At 46.5% G+C, this 20,252-nt stretch overlaps 1 protein-coding gene across 2 annotated transcripts; it reads right to left on the reverse strand.

The window, feature by feature from the left end:
- Positions 1 to 518: 518 nt before the first annotated feature.
- GJA5 (gap junction protein alpha 5) lies at positions 519 to 19,682 on the reverse strand. 2 transcript variants are annotated; one of them, XR_012996459.1, is made up of 3 exons: positions 19,404 to 19,682; positions 1,790 to 3,425; positions 1,614 to 1,632 (listed from the first exon to the last, which is right to left on the reverse strand). XR_012996459.1 is itself a non-coding variant. In XM_076351626.1 (2 exons), the coding sequence occupies exon 2, from the start codon at positions 3,370 to 3,372 to the stop codon at positions 2,263 to 2,265; it is 1,110 nt and encodes a 369-aa protein (XP_076207741.1). In that variant the 5' UTR covers positions 3,373 to 3,425; positions 19,404 to 19,682; the 3' UTR covers positions 519 to 2,262. The 2 variants fall into 2 exon arrangements, 1 of the variants encoding a protein (XP_076207741.1); XM_076351626.1 differs by having other exon boundaries at positions 519 to 3,425.
- Positions 19,683 to 20,252: the final 570 nt, after the last annotated feature.

A 20,252-nucleotide genomic window follows, 5' to 3' on the forward strand; every position in this document is an offset into this window, starting at 1 on the left:
AGCTGAGTACCCACAGGAACTCTTTGCAGAGGTAGTTAGCAGTGGATTCTCAATGTCTCTCAAGACCTTGCCTCTTAAAAAGCCTTTCAGGGCTCTGTTACTGCATGGACAAGCAATCAGATGCTCAGGGGACAGGTTTTGCTACCCTTTTCCTGCTGAGTTGCCCTCACATCACAGGTGGCCTCTCTGGGTGCAGAGGTGTTCTAGGGGATGCAAGGAGGGAGCGTTTCCACCGCAAGAGGATGGAAGCTCTGCTCTCTGGCCAGCTCTTCCCAGTCTTCCTTGGTAATGCAGAGGCAGGCGGAGGAGCTGGAGGGGGTTTCTGTTAGCCAGTCAATCAATCATTTCCCAATGTTTATTATTTATCCCCCTGGCCAAGCCCTCCCCTCGTCCCTGCCACTCTGGGCGATGGGAATTTTTGTGATCCCTGAGCAGCAGAGGCTGGCGGGCAGCCTGATCGATGTTAGCAGTTCATTCTCAGCCACGTGAGAGGAGAAACATCAACAAGGAGAGATGGAGTTAGAACTTTATTAGGAGAAACCTAGGCACGATTGACTGAAATCTCATGTTAAGGAGAGCACGCAGGTCTCTTCAGAATTAAAAAATACACATATATAAAACACCTTACAAACAAAAAAATGGTTTCCTCCCCTCTGTGTGTGAGTATGTATTATATGTACAGGAAACTGTACCAAAGCTAACTATGTATCAGGAGCAAGGATTCACAATCCCTCTCGGCGGCCCCTAAGAGAGGGAATGGCTCAGTCCCCTCATAAGCTGGTCCCAGGCCATTCGCTCACGCAGTCCAACGTTGGGAAGCTGTGGCCCGTGTCTGGAAGGGCAGTGTAGGGTAAACAACAGGGAGCAGCTTAGCTCTGTTTAGCAATTCTCTTGAAAAGAGGGATGTCAGTTCTGCAGTGAGAAAATGTATCTGGAGTGGGAGCTGCCTACAGACCTCACCCACCAGACTCACTGTGCAGTGTTGGGCCCCAATGGCTGCTCTGAGAGGCTACAGTGGTGGAAAGAGCTGGTCCATGAGTGGTTTCTTAATGCCATATGCGCTAGGGATGGAGTGGAGATGAAGATGACCTGACGGCAGAACAGGGACTTGCTGTGAAGACAAATATCTTGGCTTGCACTGGCTGGCAGGCTTGAGAGAGCAGCCAAGAGCTGAATGATGTGTGGGACCTGGAGGGGACCTCCTTGCAAAAGATGCTGAAGTGTTTGGTAGGTTGGTTAGAGAAGACACAGGCCGTACCTCTTCTGCAGATAAACAGAGCATGTTTTTTCTCTCAAGTTGGCAGCTGGCAGCACCCTTTCAGCAGCATTCATGTTGCTTGAAAGATGAGTTTAAAAAGGGGAAAAATCACTTTGATTCCACACGGTAATTCCTCCTTTTTTACTAGTAGGATATTTGTTCTCACAGTAGAGTCTCTATATCTGTTAATGGATGTCTTGCTTAGAATTGATGACATAAGTATCTTGGGAAAATTCCCTAGTCTTCATCAACTGGTCATCTAAGTGACATCCCTGGGCCCCAGGGCCAGTCTGCTGCGCTGACTTAGGAATGAGGAAGGGATTCCAACATTTGACATGAGGCAGCTTTGTGTGGGGAACCACAGACGTCCTTATCTATGGGGAAGAGTTATATACACAGTGTCAAAAAATTCAAGTAGAATTTATTGTATAGGTAAGCTGGTATAAAATATCTGGGCTTAGGTAGAGAAAGGGAGGGTTAGAAAGAGTGAGAACAAAGCAGATGAGAAAGTCTTTCTGTCAGAAAGCCTACCGGTGTGTTTTTGCTCCCTGCAGGTGAGAGAAGCTTCAGCTCAGTATAATTGCCAAGCTGATGTAGCAAATGTTGAATAGACACCAAAGAAGATGCAAGGGGGTTGAGGTCCGGTCAGTCTGTTGAGTACAGTGTTGCAGCGGATACCTGCTGGGCAGCCTCAGGAGTCTGCTGGCCTGTGCTCTGCTAGGCTAAGGATGGTGAGTCTCCAATCCCTGTGGGTCCCATGATGAAAATAGGGCCGAGAGCTTCACGTCTTGAGATTGGTGCCTCTCTTCAGTGCGTGTTTCCTAGTGGCTGCCCCTGCCTTAAGCTGTGAGAGGTGCTGTCTGCAATAGAACAATGATGTTCACTGAAAAGGAACAAGAGGGTGTTAAAACAGAGAGGTTAGTGGCAAGAGTCTGGAGCCCACTTTGCAGAAGTCTTACTAAGCGCTGAGACTGCTCCTTCTCCTCATCCCTCCTGGAGACAGGTCACACGGACAAATCATCCGACCTTGCCTTGCTGCTGGCACGGCTGGTCTTGCTGAACCGGCGTTTCTCATTGAAGTAGTTCTCAGGGAAGGCGGGTGCCGCACATTCGTTGGCTGCCTCTGGACTCTCCACGTAACTGGACTTAATGAAGGGCCCTTCACCAGCAGCATCCTCCTGGCCATGGACCCTTTCAGTGGCAAAGTTGGCGGTATTCTGCTGGGAGGCCATCTTGTTGCTGAAGGGGCTGATGAACTTCCCATTGGGACTTGACAAGCACTGGTTAAAATCTGGTGGAGGAGTGTACATCTGGGCCCTTTCTACTTGCGGGACGGACTCCAATCTGCCAGGGGCCGTGCTGGGGCTGGGTTTGTAAGACCGGGAGCACCTCTCTTTGGCTTTCTTCCAGCCCAAGTGGTACAACTCGGCCAGACTGAGGAATAGAGAGAGCACTGCCACAGCCAGCATGAAGACGATGAACACGTTCTTCTCTGTGGGACGGGAAACGTAGCAGTTGACAGGGTGGGGGCAAGGTGCCCGCTGGCAGATATACAGGGTCTCCAGGAAGATCCCGTACAAGATGTACTGTCCCACAATGAAGGCCACTTCCATGGCAGTGCGAATCAAAATGCTGTAGACATAAGTGTTCAGCAGACTGCCCCTGAGTATGATTTTGCCTCCCGATTCATCCCAGCAAGACAGCTCGGCCTTCTCTGCCACGGGGCACTTCTGCTGGTAGTATGTGTCACCATTGTTTTTCATCTCCTGGGCCTCTATTTCTGCCTCCTTCATCTTCCTTTTCTCCTCCATGCGCACTGTGTGCATCGCGTGGCCCATATACACCAGGGATGGGGTGGAGACAAAGATGATCTGGAGTACCCAAAACCGGACGTGGGAGATGGGGAAGGCCTTGTCGTAGCAGACATTCTCGCAGCCAGGCTGCTGGGTGTCACACATGAAGTCAGACTGCTCGTCCCCCCAGGAGGACTCAGCTGCTGTACCCAGCACCAGCATCCGGAAGATGAAGAGCACGGTCAGCCAGACTTTCCCCACCACTGTGGAGTGTTTGTGGACCTCCTCAAGGAACTCTCCCAGGAAACTCCAGTCCCCCATTTCTGCTCACCAGGAGGGGTGAGAAGTCTTGAAGGGAGAATTGGATGCAGCCTCTGTGGGAGAAAATAGAAGAGAGTGGTTCTAAGGAGGGTTAGGAAATGCCCAACTGGGAATGCATGGAGTGAAATGATTTGTTTTGTGTCAAAGGAAATGTTTTAATTTGACCTGAAGTGAATGAGGTCTGGTTTGCCGAAAACTTTGTTTCGCATCCACTGAAAACAATGTGTTGGGTTTTGGGGTTTTTTTATTCGGCTACTGAAACAAAAAGTGATCATCTTTGCATAATCCAACTACAACCTGTTAAACGGGCTGCCAAAACTTTGAGAGTGAGCCAGATTTTTTCTTGGTTCAGAAAGTCCTTTCACTGCGGTCAGCATATTGCATTCTCTGTGGACTCTGTAGTTAAAGCAGTATTCATCTGCCTGCAAACTGGGCTCTGGGGAATCCTTAATGGGCTGATCCCCTGGGAGATAAGACTGGAGTCTACGGCTTGGTCTGAGCAGTGCCTTGGCACTTTCATATGTCGCCTTTGTGTAATACCTGCACTGACACCTGGAACATGAAGTGCTCAGCTCTGGGCTTTATTTCTGAGCTCAATGCCACCACTGAAAGAAATGCAGAGAAAGCCTTCCTGTTGCCCACCTGCTCCTTGCCCATAGGTTTTGCTTTGGTTTTGCAGTGTCGCCAGTTGCAAGTGTTTCATTCACAAGCTGCAAATGTTTTAGGGAGTGTAAAGACTTTGAGCTGTGCCAGTCCTGTAAACCTAATCTGCTGCCACCCTGTCATGCCTCTCTGAGAGGGAACTGCTGCAAAATCTAAATGGTGGATCTTGCTCCTTCCTCTTTTCTTAAGCTCTGAGACAAAATTCACAGTTCAAATGACACAGGCAAAGAAAAAAGCCTCCTTTGAAATGCCTCCCAAGGACAGCAGCTCCTGGGAACTGCTGTTTGGTAGGTGGTCTGATGAGAGGAAAGGTTTGGTGAGCTGGTAGTAAGGATGTTGGAGAGCCTGCTTCAATTTTGTTTCCGACTCTGACAGACTGTTTCTGGCCAAGTCACTTAACCCCCTGGCTAAAAAGAGAATGATGGGTTTAATCCATCTTTTGTGGGGCTCTGTGGGAGTGCTTGAGCAATCGTTTGATCCAGTTATACTCACCATGCTTACCTTCCCAGGGCACTGCAAAGCTCTCCCTTGCGTGTGAGTTAAGGGCTAGGTGCTATAAAGTGTGCAGTATTACCTTGGAGAGAATGTTCTCCCACAGTCACTCTTTTTGAAAATATCCTTTTAATAAATAAATTAAAAACTTAATAATCATCATAATGAAATACTAAAAGCGCTAGTCAAGGTAAATCCCAAAGCCATAGGGACCAAAAGTGTTAACTCTCCTTTATTGTCCCTTGTCTTGTCTTTAAGAGCCAATTGTTTTTACTGTACAAAGAACGTCTGTGGAGAGTAGACACTGTTAAATGCCAAGAATTTACTGCAGCAATATTGTCTAGATTTCCTGTGAGTAAAAGCTGGAGAACAGAGACACTTGTTGAGGGAACAATATCCCCTCCTCTGGTTATGTACATGATATAATTTAATGTAGCAGCGCACGCAATGATTTATGCCATTGCTTGTTTATGTGCGGTGTCCATCTGCAAGGATGGATGGTACAAAGATCAAAAGTCGAACCCTTAAACTCCTCGTGCTGCTGAGGGCTGCCCTGCGGATGGGTGAGGATTGCCCAGGTAAGGAGATGGGAGGTGACCACTTGCTGCCCCACTGCCAGTTGGAACCTGTGTGAGGAGGGAGAAGGAGCATACCAGGAAGCAAAGGGCTTTGGCTCTTTCCTGCTTTGGCAGGCATGCTGCAATCGTGCTGATGTAGATCCTGGTGGCTGCTCAAAGTATGCTGAAGCTTTCATCTGCTGCCAGCCCAGAACTGGAGGAGCAGTAACACAGCTAGTAAAATCAGCTAGTCTTTCTGACTCCTCTTTGTCTGCACTGGTAAAAACTGGCAAATCTGTGGATCTGTCCTGTCTTATCTTCTGAAATGGCTCTGGTGCAGTTACTGCATTCTGGAGAAATTACCATATGGCTTCATTCTGTGGGCACCAGGGGGTTAAATACAGGTGGATAAATCAGTGATGGGAAATATTTACAGACAGTTGCACTGAAATCAGGGGTTTTAATTTTTTTTTTTTCCCCATAGTGCAGACAAGGCAACCAGCTACCTACAGTTCAATGTACAGGTGCGTCCAAGGTCAATATGGTGTAGCACAACTGTACGTGTGGAATATTCCTTCCAAGACAGCATGAACAATGGTGTGTGTCCTCATTTTTCCAGGTGAGTTTGTTGTTTGCAGGTGCCCCTATTGCTCCTGCTGTTGTTAGTTGACAGTTGCCTTTTCTTGATTTACCTTGCTTGTTAGGGTAAAAATGAACACAGTTCTCCCTGGCTGTGCCAAGGCTGAGTTTTCCTTCCTGTCATAAGCATGTGCAATCACAAACTGAGCATCTTTTTCCATCAGTTCTACCATGTGCAGGTAGTTTGGGGTTTTACTATGGCTTGTTTTCCCTAGGGAAGGCTACTAAACCTAGATACTTGCAAATTGTAGAAATCAATGTGTACAGAACACAAAGTAAAGCAAACGTAAGTGCAAGAGGAGTCCAGAAATAAAAAATGTTGATGGATGTGAGAATAACAGTAATTTACCTGCCTCACACAGGCACAAAAGTTTCCAAGAGGAAGTAAATCGGAATGATCCAAGGCTGGCAGCCATGAGGCTTAGGCTAGATAATAGGGCTGCTCCCCTGCACAGGCTGATTAAAGGAGGGGCTTCCCAAAGACCCAAATGCCTCCTGATCATCCTGCTACAGCCCCACAGAGAGCTGAGATGGCGGCTGAAAGGGGGTAGGTGTCCACAGGAGAACAAGTTTTGGAAACCAAGAGAAGGAGTTTTCCTCCTAGAGCAGTGTTTTTGGCTTAGACGTTTTTTAGTTATTAACGAGCTATTCTTGCAATGCCAGACCAAGGGCCTGCTAGAGCAACAGAAGAGAGCATCTAGCTCTCTGCTGCCAGCAAGCAAAGAAGGATTGTTGTCACCTCCTGACAGCTTTTCCTGGCTAGGCAGGACTGCCTCTGACCTAGCCTCTCTCCTCAGGGCTTTACTATTCTTGGGAATTTTCCGTATAGTTCCCTTTCCTCATTCCCAGACTACTGTCGTCCCGCATGCTTTGACCTCTCAGCGTGTAAGCATCTGCGGCCTTTTATATTCCTAGTTTGGACTCGGTTGGACAAATCTCATCTCACTCTAGTGTGACTCAGCGAAAAACACCTCTGGGTATCTTCGCGGGGTCTCAGCACCTGATAGCAGAATGTCTTGACAGCGGAGCCATGCATATTCATTCAGAGTTGTGGGCTGTGCCGCTGCCCGGCCGTGCTTTTGGCTGTCAGCTTTCTGCTGGATCAACAACGGAGCTGTGCGCAGTCATGGGATCTTGGCACCAGGAAACGCATATGTGACAAAGAGCAGCGCAGCCTGGCACAAACCCAGCAATGTGGCCGGCCCGGCTTAATTATCACCTGGAATGCTATTAAAGCTGGGGAAAACCGAATATCACACTGCAGGCCGGGCGTGGTGTCCGCCCAGCTCCGGGCTGCCTTGTGACTGCCAAATTCCATGATAAAAATACCCCAGTGGGGACGGCACCTGCCAGTACACCAGGCGAGCTTGCCAGCAATGGGCTACTCTCCACCATCCTTTTTTTGCACTACCTTTTTCTGTGGGAGAGGAAGTGTCCATTGCTCTTGGAGCAGTTTCGCCCATCCTCTTCGTGATGCCGCACACTTTGAACGACAGGCGAGCATTTTGCGTTGCTGCCACTTGCTCCGGCCGGCGTGCTTGTTCTGGACAGACCAGCTGGGGCTTTGGGGAACAGCTAGGAAATTCACACCAAAGAGGCAGGGGGACTGCTCCTGCGCAATCCTCTTTATATGATTTTATTTGCCCTGGAATTGTTAGGAAGAAAGTTTGCCCCTCTTTAGAAGACAGGCGAGACTATCAGCAGTGATATAAATAGCTGAGCTTGACACTTCATGCTAACTTTTCCCACAAGGAAGGTGACAGGAGGTCGGCATGTTTCTAAAATAAAGTGAAGAGACTGATTATGACACTGTTTCTGCTCTCCCTCGCTGGGCTCACCTCTTCCTCTTGGCAGGTCCCAGGCGCACAGAGAGGCTCTCCAAGGAAGGCTCCTTTGTGTGGGGGAAGCGCGGTTCCCAGGGAGGGGGAAAGTAACAAAGTCAAAGCCATTGTATTTTTGCCCAATCTGTGTGTGTGATTTGCTCAATTGGTTACAAATATGTGTATCTGATAGTTAATGAGATGTCCCAATGAACTAGAAGGCTGGGGCCCAAGATGCCGTGAAGAGGCTCACGCACTAGACACGGGGCTGTGCGTGGAGGCCACGCAGCAAGTCCATCCCCTCTGAGCTCCCAAATGGGGAGGCAGCCATCTCCTTTAGGTACTGGGCACGTGAGAAGTGACAGCCCCGTGCAGTGGGTCATCCAGGCCAGCTGTGGCATTGTTGGTGCCTAGGAATTGCTTGTGGCTTTCCTTCCTCCAGCTGTGTCACCTCATAGCAGGTCCAGGCAAGCGTGTGGCAAAAGAGATAGCTACTGTGGGGATATGAGGGCAGAGATCTTTTCCCCTGCATTGACTGTCTGCAGCCGGACCTGAGTGGTCCCCACACTGCAAAACTGGATGCTCACACCAGTAGACACTTAGGAAGGACACTTTCAGCTCTGCACTGGAGGTTAGTTAACGCTGCTTTGCTATACAGCTGTACATTTTACTTAAGGATCTCCAGCCCCCTGTTAGCAGTAGTCTAGCCTCACAACATCCCACAGAGTGCAGATGCTGTCATCTTTATCTTGCAGACGGTGATCACTGAGGTACAGAAAGGGCAAACTGCTTGTTTGAGGTCACTGTTAGTGGCAGTCTGGGGACAGCGCTCAGGGGTTGTGACTTGCAAACGTGTGTCCTTTTTTCTGTGCAGCACTGCCTCTTAGACTTGGTGATAGCGACACAATGCTGCTTCTACAGCACAAGAACATCTGCTTCTACAGACCACAGCCCTCCTCTCCTGTGCCCTGGGACAATGCTGTCTTGGTGACCTGAAAGAAATCCCTCTCGTGCTACCCTTCTATAGCAGGTACACCTGGCAGAACCAGAAGTTCTCTCTTTTTTTTTTTTTTTTTTTTTTTCCCCTGGTGCTTTCCTAAGAGATGAACATCTTGTTATTGCTGGCAGAGCCTGCAGCCGTGGTCAGTGCCCAAAAGGAAGAAGCAGCCTTTTCAATGTACAAATACAGTGCTCCTTTGTTGCCAGGACCTGGTCAGGAAGCATTCTGAGGGCACGTGGCTTACAACATTAAAAGATTAATAGAGTTAGAAATGCACTGTCCAGCATGGGTGCGATGCTTTGAATTCCAGAGGCTTTTCGTAGCTTTGTGACATAGATCGATGCTAAAGCCCACCTCAGCAGGTACCTTTTTGTTCACTGTTTACTGACATTGGCTCCTTTGTATGTGTATACAATAGACAAGCAATGATCTAGTAGGCATTTTCGTCCAAGCGCCATCCCTCTGGCTTCATATATGCACAGATGTGCTTATGACAAGCTTCTGCCTGAAATAGGCCAGTTCTTTAGCCAAATCTGTAACTCTGATCTGCACACAGATCTGGACTAAATAGGTTTGTACTTCTTTATGCTTTAAAAAAAAAAACCTGACACGTTTGCATAGGTTCCTTTCTAGTTCCTTGGGTTCAAAGTCCTGTGCCGAACCAGTATCAGGGAGAGTGACTTTGACTCAAATCTCACAGGAGAGGCAGAGCTCTCTTAACAGCTCCTGTCCTAGAAGACAGACATCTAGTGTTTCTCATATCTCTGCTCCTCCTGAGTTCACTGCAATTTCTGGAAGGGTCATACTGGTATCCAGACCACTGGCCCTGCTTGCAGTTGCAAACAGCTTGTTATTCCTGATGAGGTGTGCTTTCCCCCTCCTCTCCAAATGTGGAAAATCTCAGAGTTCACAAAAAAGAGAGTGGGTGAGAAGATAAGGGAGTTGAATGACCTGTCACCTCCTGAACACACACACAACCCTGACGCACACAGAGACACAGACAGAGGGAAATCACTCAACACCTCCAAGTGCGCACATCAGGGATGTGTTACACAAGCAGATGACAGTATTATGTAGAATATTTTCATCTGAAGTGATGGTGGAAGCTGTAGACTCAGTTAGCTGAATTTTTATTGTTTGTCTATCCAGGACATCTAATGCTGGTTTTTTTCCCTCCTTGGCCAGGGTCAATTTGTGCTTTCATATATCCAAATATTAGGGCCAAGCTCTGCCTGATGTAGATGCAGGAGACCAAGAACAAAAAAAGACCTTGAACTCAGATGAGTCAAGCTGAGGAATGAATTTGACCCACTGTGTTTGAAAAGCTCACATCAAATAGTTACATGATAGTGGTATCCAGGCTTACACTTAGCATGCAGGGAGCACCCTCTAATTCTCTTGGGATTCCCTCTCTTTGCCTTAGAGAAATGTGGGTCCTTAGAGAGCCCAGCAAATGTGACAAAACCGGACTTGTGATAAGCTAAATGAAGGCTCACATGTGCTTTTTGCTAGAAAAAAACATCAATTCTCTCTCTGATGTAGATGCTGCAAAGAGGCTAATGGATATTACTCAGCTTACTCCTTAACTAACAGGATGAAGAGCATCCAATTCAGGATTACAGAGCTTGGTGCTCTTTCCAGTTTCTTTATCTTTGCAGGGAGAAGCTAACCTATATGAATTTGCAGATGATGCTAAATTTGGCAGTGCTGTATACAGGAGAGGGGACAGCCAAACAGGGCAGATGGAGCTCTGGAAAACAGAAGCATGCTGAGAAACATGGGGTCTGCTGTAGTAAAGCTGTTCCTGAGCTCTGCTGAGAGAAGCTGATCTTAAGCACTACTTAGTCAGTGGGGGAGGCTGGTATAAGGAGACATGGCAGTGATGGCAGGCATCGCATTGGGCCCAGTATAGCAGCAAAAACCCTGCCCGTGTGATTTTAGGCTGGTTCATAGACTGCATGAGATGCAACTTGTTATAGTGTTGAAATAAAACAGACTGGAGAGGTAGTGGGAGAAGGAGAGGCTTTCCCATCCTTTCTTCTCTTCCCGCCATGTCTCCCTGCCTATCACTTCCCCATTGCTCTCCTATAGTCAAGCTCCCCCCCACAGAGCCTTGCCTCAGCTTTTTGGCAGTTTTGACCACTTAACTCTCTACAGCACCCAGGTTGCTAATGCTTTCAGCTTTAGAAAGGGGAAATTTTCAGTGACCATCTACTTCCCATTTAGTACTACCTTGTCAAATCTCATTTCTTCCTTCTTTCCAAAAATCTGTAGGACTCTCTTCACGCTCCAGCCTCATTGCTGTATCCTTGCCTCAGGTATTTAATTTCTCATCCAGGGTGAAGTCTGGCTATAGCTTGAGAGTGCATTATTTTATATACTCAGTGTATGTATGCACCCCCCCCCCCCCCCTTAAAACCAACTAATATTAAATTTGCTAAACCCCGCAGTAGGGAGTTAGGAAATGCTAGAGTTACTGTTCTCAGTAATCTTAATTCAATCTCTTTGTGCCTGTGACTGAGTCTTTAACCACATCCTCACATTGTCACCTCATTCTTTGCACAGGATGCCTGCCTTGTTCTGTGCCAGCCTGGCTGGGGCTTTCTTGAACAGCAGCTATTCAATGTTTTGTTTTCTTCTCATTGTTCAGTGGGTGGCCTGTGCCTCATTTACTGTACATTATTCAACTCCAGTTCTAAAGACAGAATTATTCGTTTCCTCATGGGTTTTCCTATGGCTTTCATCACAGCAGTATCTGATTGCTTCACAATTATTAATTTACTTATTTTCATTACCACCTGGAGGTGAGGAGATGGTATTAGATCAACTTTACACCTGAGGAACTAAGGCAGTGAGAGATTAAGATAAAAAATGTTCATTAATTTTGGAAGCTGTTTGGCGATGTTGCTAATCTGGGGATTTTTTCAGTGTACTTAGCACAATATAACGTATGTTCAAAGCAGAGCTCTGTCTGGTTAATGCTGGAGTGGGAGAGTTTATCACTTCCACCCGTTGGACCACATCTAGAAGTCAGGTATCCAGAAGACGAGAGATACCATTGAGGGGGCATTTGTGAAGAAACGTGGCTTAAATGATTTGCCCTATCATGACAGAGGAAATTGGAGTAAGAAGCAAGAATTAACTCCAGTCCTCTTGGATAGCTTTGTCTGATTTTAAACTGGAGAGAGTTTTTCTCCCATCCCACTGTTCCCTCCCTTCTTCACCAGACATCTGAATGCAGCTGGAAACCCTGGAGCCCTGCAGCAGTCACCCTCGCCGAACTGCTTCACTTCCTGAGCGACCCTGTGCCCTGACCAAGGCATCTGTCAGCTTTTCTGCTTCTAAGGGAAAGGAGTTTCACATGGAAATTCTCAAGGCATGTCCGTAATGACAAAGATAATGAAGCAAGACGGAAATATAAGTGTAAACCCCTTAGTTCTCATATTAAAAACCACTGACCCCTCTTTAAAGATACGCTAGAGAGACTTAGAAGCATGCATCTCTATGCTCATTACTTACTGTGTGGCATGAATATTTCTTTGTTTCAGGAAAGAGCTGGCATGCTAGAGTATTGTTCATAGAGATCTCCCTGTTGCTTATCAATAGCCATAAAATCGAGGGTTTTTTCCCTCTTTATGAATTCTTAGCCCGAAGATTGAAGTTCCTCTGGTGCCTCCTGGGAACTATTTCTAATTTTAAGCCTCTGTCCTCGTGCCTCATACAACAGCAACCGAGGTGTGGAGCAGTCTCTGAAATGTGCTCCCTAATGACACGGTATAGTGCTGAATTACTCATTCCTTCTCGTCTATTTTCAATGCTGTGAGATAAGTCAGAAAACAAGGGCAAACGTGCAGAATGTGTGAAATCTGTCTGAAGGTCAAAAAGAGAAGAGAGACTAGGGTATGAAGTCCTGTATTTTCTGGCAAGGTCTAAATTTTTCATGTGAAAGCCCGTAATACTAAAATATTGTGATAATATATACTGTTGAGTGGAAAAAAACTAACAACCCCAAATAGTTATAGTAGCAGGAATGCTTAACATAGTTCCCAAGCGACCGGAGCCTGATGATTATTTTAAACCCTGAAGCCTCAGGAATTCTCCTAAACTACTGTTCTGCTCCCAAGGAAAGAGGGAAGAAAGTTAGAAATCTGCGCTCTTCTTAGAGTAGGTTTTGAAAAGACCAGCAAATGCAGAATTTTTTGGCTTCTGGTGCAAATACTGAATAATGTGAGGCTTCTGAATAACACTTTAACCCACTCCTAGCTGCATGCGCATATGCACACATACATTACATGCATTAAGCTCTTTAGCCTTAAAGAGAGGATCACATAGGCAGCAGTAGGAAAAAACTTCTCACACATACTGCTTCACCAAGGTATTTTGACAGGTTTATTAGCATGGAGGAAGAGTTCAACGATTAAGGCTCATTCAGCCCGTGGCTTTTTTTAGCTGATGTTTGACCACAACTGCTACTTATGTGATCCTCTGATGGTTTTTATGGTACTTCAGGGACAGAGGCACTGCCTCAGTTTACCTGAGCTGTTAAAATCAGAGTGCCACAAAGCTCGTTAGACATGACAAATGGCCAGTGAAATGACCCTTTAGGAAATCAAAGGAGTCACCACAGATCAGAGGTGGCAATTAGCAGGCAACCTTTACACTCATTGCGATTGCTTCTTTCCAGGTGGACGCATAGGGGTACTCTGTTTCCAAGCTGGGCTTGAAACATGCGGTGGCAATGCTAGAACTATTAAATTATGGAAATGTAATTGAATAATTATTCCAAGTACAAAAAGGGGAAAAAAGTTAGGAAGGCAAAAAAAAAGAAGCAGCAGCTGCTAGTGGGAGAGGGCGTTTGTCCCTTTAGGTCTGCATGCCTCTTTGCTGAGGCTGCCCTGGGCAGTGTTGGGATGGAGAAGAAAGGCATTCCCCCCGCGGCGTGCGCAGTACTGGTGACTGGGAGATACGAGCAAGGCACTTCTCTACATTTGAGTTATGTTTCTAGGCTCCATGTCACAGACCAGCCAGGACGCAATACTCTCAAGGAAAAGAAACTTGAATATATTGAAACCATCCTGCGCGCTTCGGAATATAGGCGGTTCACGCAGACACTTGATAAAGTGTTTATACCCTGAGAGCCTCTCATAGGTAAGAGTTCCCTTCACCACCCTCCCCTGAGCAGCCTGACAGCATGCTGAAATGGGATCTGACAGAAACTGCAATTTGCACATTATACTGTCTGAGGATACTTGGGGCTCTTATCCTGCTTTCCTGTATATTGAAATCTATTGGTGTCCATGTTCATTGCAGGGAGGCTTCCTCGTCATTTCTGTAGCTGCCTGTGGCAAAAAAGAGTTTAATTTTTAAAATGTCCCAAGCCCATCTTGTTACTAATGGGAATGTTTTGGAGAGAAATTGAAAGAAAAAGTAAACTTCTTAGGTTATTTTGGGCCATCCTTCTTTTCCTGCCTCATCAAGTCCTCCTCTCCCCTCATGCTGTTTTTCCCTTGCGTGTAACAGCTTGATCTGCCATTGAAGCTTCTGCAGTTCTGTTATTTCCCCCTCATGGTTACTTACCTGATTTCCAGTACCTTGTCTTCTGTCTCCTTTCCTTGCTTTAGCACTTTTTGTTTCCGTAGTTGAGTTGGACTCCTTGTTCTTCTCAGTTGCTTGGTTTTATTCCCTTAATATGGTTCTCTCTCTCTTCCTCTCTTTTTCTCCACCCCCTTTCTGTGTCACTTTCTGTCTTCCCCACTGCCTCTCTGCCTTTCCCCCTCTTCTTTCTTCACCTACTTTTCTTGTCTCTCCCACCCCCTCCAACTTAATCTTTCTATTTTCAAACCTAGTTTCCTGTTTTTTTTCCTTTAAAGACCATGGATCTCATTCCTCCCTCTCCATTCTCAGCCTCTCCCCGTGCCACCCTCCCCATGCCGACAGGATGCACTCGCTGCCGGCTTCATGCTGTCCCTTCCAGTTGCCGGTACTGCTGTTCCTTGCACCTCCTCCCCCAGATAACATGCCATGGTCTAAGCCTTCCTTAAATGAAAAGAGACAGGGTTGCCCCACAGTTATGCCAGCCAGACCCTGGGAAGCTTTTTCCATGCAAGACATCGACGAAGGACGTTGTTCAAGCTTAATCTGGCAAAGCAGAGTTCATGTGGAGCAGGGTCCTCCACCTCTTCAAATAACATAGGACTTGCTCTGCTGGCTTGGACCGGGGGCCCGGCACAGCTGCAGCCTTGTCCCGAAGGGCACCTGATGCTTCCTAGGAGGGTTTTACAGGACCCCTTACTGATAAATAGACTGACCTGCCTGTCAGGAGAGGTGTTTTTTGACACACCACCCCCCCACCACCTCCCCGCACATACACAGTCTGATGCATGAGCATTTGGGCCTTTCTAAAAAATGCTTTCGGCACACCAAGTGTCTGAAGGTCTTGTATTTCATGGATGTGTCAAGTCGAGCCTCTGATTCCTGCACATCAGGGCCCAGAGAGGAGGGTGAATCAGAGATGCCATCTGGCTTTGATAAAGGCTGGTCTCAAAGAACCAGTGTCAGGAGAGTGAGATTTGCACAAGAAGACACTGCTACCCTGAGCACTGGCTTGCTGTGCACAAGCTTTGGTGGGTGTCCCTCCAGCAATCCTTCCTGGGCCAGATATCTCCCATCCAGAACATAATTGCCCAGTGGTCCCTATGCAGCAGCTAGTGTAGATCATGAAGCAAAAGCAGACCAGAGACTAAAACACAGGGCTGGCAACCCTTCTAATCTAATCATTGTTCTCCCACCAATTTAGTATCCCCTTTAGTTACAAGATTGAAAGCCAGCCTATGCTGGGACAGTGCTGTGCAGAGGCTACCTCTGGAGGCATGTCCTATGCGGACACTCTCACTCTGAAGTTGAGTGCAACTCCTTTTCAAGAGGGCTGAATCCTCACTGATGGTTAGTGTGGGACAGACAGTGCACAGTAAATTCCCATAGCAGCTCAGTAAATTCCTGGTATGGAGAAACCCATAGTCATTTGCCACTTCATTTCTAACTTTATTGGAAGGCCTTCTGTGACTTCAAAGAAAATGGGCATGGTTCTGGAGTTGTTTCTCCCTCTTCTGCCTCGCAGTTGTATACCTGTGATGGAATTTCATGGGAAGGAGAATATCACTATGTCCTTTCATCTTTCTGGGGTAATTTCCATAAAGCGTTATTATGTAAAGTCCTGTTGATTTTATGCCAGTGAAATTGTCAAGGGCTTCATCATAGAAGTGTCCAAAAAAAGGTGTTGTTAATACAGATCTAGCTCACAGATGGCTTTGGGATAGGCTAGCTAAGGCTTGTCAAGTGTTTTTCACATGCTACAGAGAGGCAGGTCCTGTGAGTGAGCTGTCTGAAATGTAATCCCTTCCCTGTGTGGCTGACACTTTGCTGTACACTCAGGGTGATCAGGTCTGATTCTCCCTGCTCACTCCTTTGTGTTTCCTACCCCAGTATTGTTCCTGAGTGGCATACTCATTCTCCTACAGAGTTAATCTCTGAATCCAGCAGACACAGTCTAGTTCTGTTGAATGAATGAGGGAGGGGAGAAGGTTTCTGTCCAATACATGCAACATGCACGTGAGGTAACTGTTACGAGCTCTTTTTTTTTGGTGGTGGTGGGAACTATTTGAATTTTGATGCACAGAAAGGAAATGGGCAAAAGACAGAAAGGTGAGATGTTGTACAGATACCTCAGCCAGCCCCTCTAAGTGTTGTCCCTTCTCTTCTCTACTGCACCCTCTTCAATGGAAAACAGAGATGTCATGGCAGCTTCTCCAGCTCCACAGCTAGAGAAATAGCTGTTTTGCCCACTGGTAAGCTGGGAAGAAGGATTTTTCCTCCCCTCCCCAACAGACTGCTATGCAAAACTTGTATGACTTGAGTGAGGAGAGCAAGTGAAAGAGAATGCTCCCCCAGACAGTGGGAATGAGGAGAACAGCTGACGGCTTGCCATGTGCAGCTTGCAGATCTCAGCAGTTTATGATGCTGTGGAACGGATGTTGAAGGAAAGGAGAAATAAAGCCAGGAGGTAAGGGGAAAATAGGACAACATGTACCATCTTTTGCTCAAAGGTAAATAGCTTTCTTGGGGTGAGATTCCTGACCCTCTAGGTAAAAGAAACATAGCAGACCTTATCTACCTGGACTGCAGCAAGCCATATGATATGGTGTCCCAGAAGAAGCAAAATAGCGAAGAAGATTCAGCTGAAGAAGACAGGGATTATTAGAGAAATCCTCAAGTGGAAAAGAGACTGACAGAATTGAGACACCAGTTCCCTAGTAGGTTGAAGAGAAGTTACCTGCGAGGCTGCTCAAAGATTGCTTTTAGGACCGATCTTTTTTAGTATTTGTGTTAATTACCTTGGCACCGAAAGTAGAAATGCTAATGAAATCTGCTGACGGAACAAAGCTGAGAGGTATCGTCAGGGCAGAGGTGGATTCCAGCACCAGGAGAGCTGAAGGCTCTTCGCGACTGGAGTGATCAAGGTGAGGTTAAATGGGAGAGTGCAAAGTCACACACTAGGAACTTGTTGCTCAGAGAGTAACAGGAATCTCGCTTAGCAATTGGGAGTTCCTAGTTGGCAGGACCGAGACGGGGAAAGTCCTGGGTGAAGGTCACCAAAGGAGGAGTAACCAGTGATGCTATGTGGGGGTGAAAAAGGCAAGTGAGCTTTCAGGATGTAGCAGTATTTCCAGTTGCAGCGAGTGCGATTAATGTTGTCCAAGAGGATGTGAGACCCCACCAGGATAGTGTGTGCAGCGCTGCTCACCCACATTCAAGAAAGATATTCAGCCTGGAACAGGTGCAAAGAAAGGCAACGGGGTGATCAGAGGGATGGAGGGTGTCTCTCGGCCAAGAGTATGTTTACTTATCAGTCACAGAAGTGACTGCAGAGAGATATTTGAGCTGATTTGAAAATAGATGCGGTACCAGTTTGAGCTTTTCTGCGTTAATTATTTTGCACTGAACTTCATGCTAGTGAAGCTACCCAAAGTAATTAAAACACGGTGTGATGTGCCTGCAGGGTGAATACTATAAGGGAGCTTAGTTACTTAGTCTGGCAGAACAAAGGTTAAGAGAGGAGAGATTTGCTGTCTATAAATACTTTTAGGAATGGGGGGTTGGGAAAGTAAGTGCTAGGGAGAGAGGAGAGCTACATAAGCTAAAGGACTATGTGGCACAAGGATAAATAGATATAAATTGGCCATGAATGAATTTAGTTGGAAATCAGAAGGTTTCTAAGCAACAGAGCAGGGAAGGAGGTGCTGGAACAGCAGTCTAGTAGCACAAGTGAGGGTGGAAACCTAATGAGATTTAGGACAGAGCTTAGTAAGTTTAGAAAAAGCCATTTGTTTTGTACTTGCCTGTTATTGAAAGGGATCGAACCTGATAAGCCAAGAGGTCCCTTTTTCATTCTATTTCCTGTACTTGCCTTATTGCCTTATCAAAGCTGCTCACTTTCACACAGAAGCCAGGTAAATCCTGAATAGAGTTTGTGTGATGACTTTTTCAGCATTGATCCCATGGATATTTAATGGAGGATTCATTCTGTGTCAGGGATTTAAACAAACAAAAAGAGCAAGCCAATGCAATGCATAGAGAAGGTCTGTAAATATGCAGTAGTATAGATGAGAGCTCACATATGAAAGAGCTTCTTCACATGAAACAGATGTTCTTGGAGCATCTGGCTTTGCTGGAAGGCTGTTTCAAATGTAGGTAGATGCTCTCCTGAGATTTGAGAACTTCAGGAGACCATCTGAAGGGAAAATGTCTTGTACTTTCCTGCCATTACTGAGGACTTTGTGCTTGGGGAGGATATCAGATTTACTGCATTGGGAAATTTCAGAAAAAAACCACCACTCAACAGTGACTGAGATAGAAACTTCTCATATGTGTTTCATCTCTGATGCCTGGCCACGGCGCTGCACTTATTCTCCTTCTTCATATTGTCCCATGCTGGACAGGCACCTCTAGTACCTTCTCTAAAGCACCAATGGATGCTACCTTCCTGGTGAAACATTTTATCTAAAATCCCCATGCGTGGATATGATTGAAAGAGAATGAGGGAGAGGGAAGTTCTCTGTTATACGTTAGACCTCTGGAGACAGCCTGAAGGCATCCTCCAGCAGGAGGCAAACTCTCAAGGACAGTCTGGGCCCAAGGGAACAGGAGTAGCATGTGACGATGGGCCCCTGAATGAGGGGGAACAGTTTTATAGTCACAGTTCTTTATTTAGTAAAAAAATCCCAAATTATTCCATTATAGATGGATGTTTTCCCCTTCCCAGCCCAGAGTACCAAACCAGCACAGAGTGAGAAAAGAGGAAACAAGAAACAGCAAGGTGTGAAATGTCATTGTGTGTCAGTCTCATTTGCCAGTAAAGTTTTCAGCAAGAAAAAGTGGAAGAGGATTTCATCTCACTGAGGAGAAATGACCATCTATGCCAAAGTAAATGCTTAGTTGTCAGCTTTATGTTACTGGAAATAAAGCACAGCACTCTCACAGCTACTGCTTCCACTTCTCAACTCTGCAGCATCTCCGAGTAGTTGAGAAGTGCTTTGCAAATGATAATGTAATTACAGCTCCTATAAACACTCTCCTTGCTTTACAGGTGGAGGAACCAAACTGTGGAGAGCGTAAAGGATTTGTCCAAAGGATCAGCAAGTCATTTTCAAGCAAGGAGTCCTCACCTACCTAGCCACCAGACATCATCTAGTCGGGTAAACTTCCAGCTAGATGAATTGCTGCTTTACAAAAAGATATGTGTGTATACATATATACATATATATGTTTCCCAAAGTGAGAACAAAAGAAAGAACAGACCTTTACCTCTTTTTGCTGAGCCTGCACAGGTAGAGGGAGGAGCAGACGAAGTTGACTGAAGGGTGAGCTTTAGCACAGCCCCTTGGTCTTGCTGGAGCCCACCTCTCTGTCAGTGTTCGGCTCCCAGAAGAGATCTGTGTCTGAGGGAGGACACTCTGGACAGCGTAAGCAAACCCCAGTCAGCTCCCAGGAGCTCAGCCTCCTGCTACGGTCTGACACTGGCTCACTGGCTGGAGATTCCCTCAAGCCTGGAGGACCGATGCTGGGGGAGACTAGCTCCCGAGCTGTTCCTGACATGCACTGGCAGCTGTCTGCCTGCTATTCTTTTAAAGAGTCTTCGTGGATCAGGATAAAAATGTGATCTTACGCAGGCGGCATTGTAAGCCCAACTTGGCTCAAGTTCAGCTCTTCCTCTGGCTCCCAGCTACTCTATTTTTATTGAAGGAATTTGAGGCTATCAGAAAGGAAGTCAAATTGTTTTAGGAAAACAATAGAAAAGCAACTTGAAGTTTATTAGCTTCCTGCCCAGGGCCTGGGACCAACTTGTCAAACTTATTAGAGTGATGGCAGAGCTATTTATTTAAAAGGGCTAGCGACAAGACTCACAATTTCATTCCTGTTTAGGCCTCGGTGAAAACAAAGGAAAGCCATAAAATAATATCTGAAGGGAGCAGATGGCTAACTGGTAAATGGTGCAAGTAAGGTTGGCCTGTGAGCCATTCGTGGTGTTCACCAGTGCAATGGCTTTTGTGGGATTTTGTTATCGAATGAATGCCCACCCTTGCCATTCATAGGCTAGCCCCATTACCCGAAATTCCTCATTGTGGCTCAAATTTTCAAATGGAAGCCTCACAC

Source organism: Aptenodytes patagonicus, chromosome 1 (genome assembly GCF_965638725.1).
Source record: "Aptenodytes patagonicus chromosome 1, bAptPat1.pri.cur, whole genome shotgun sequence".
Classification (NCBI taxonomy): domain Eukaryota; kingdom Metazoa; phylum Chordata; class Aves; order Sphenisciformes; family Spheniscidae; genus Aptenodytes; species Aptenodytes patagonicus.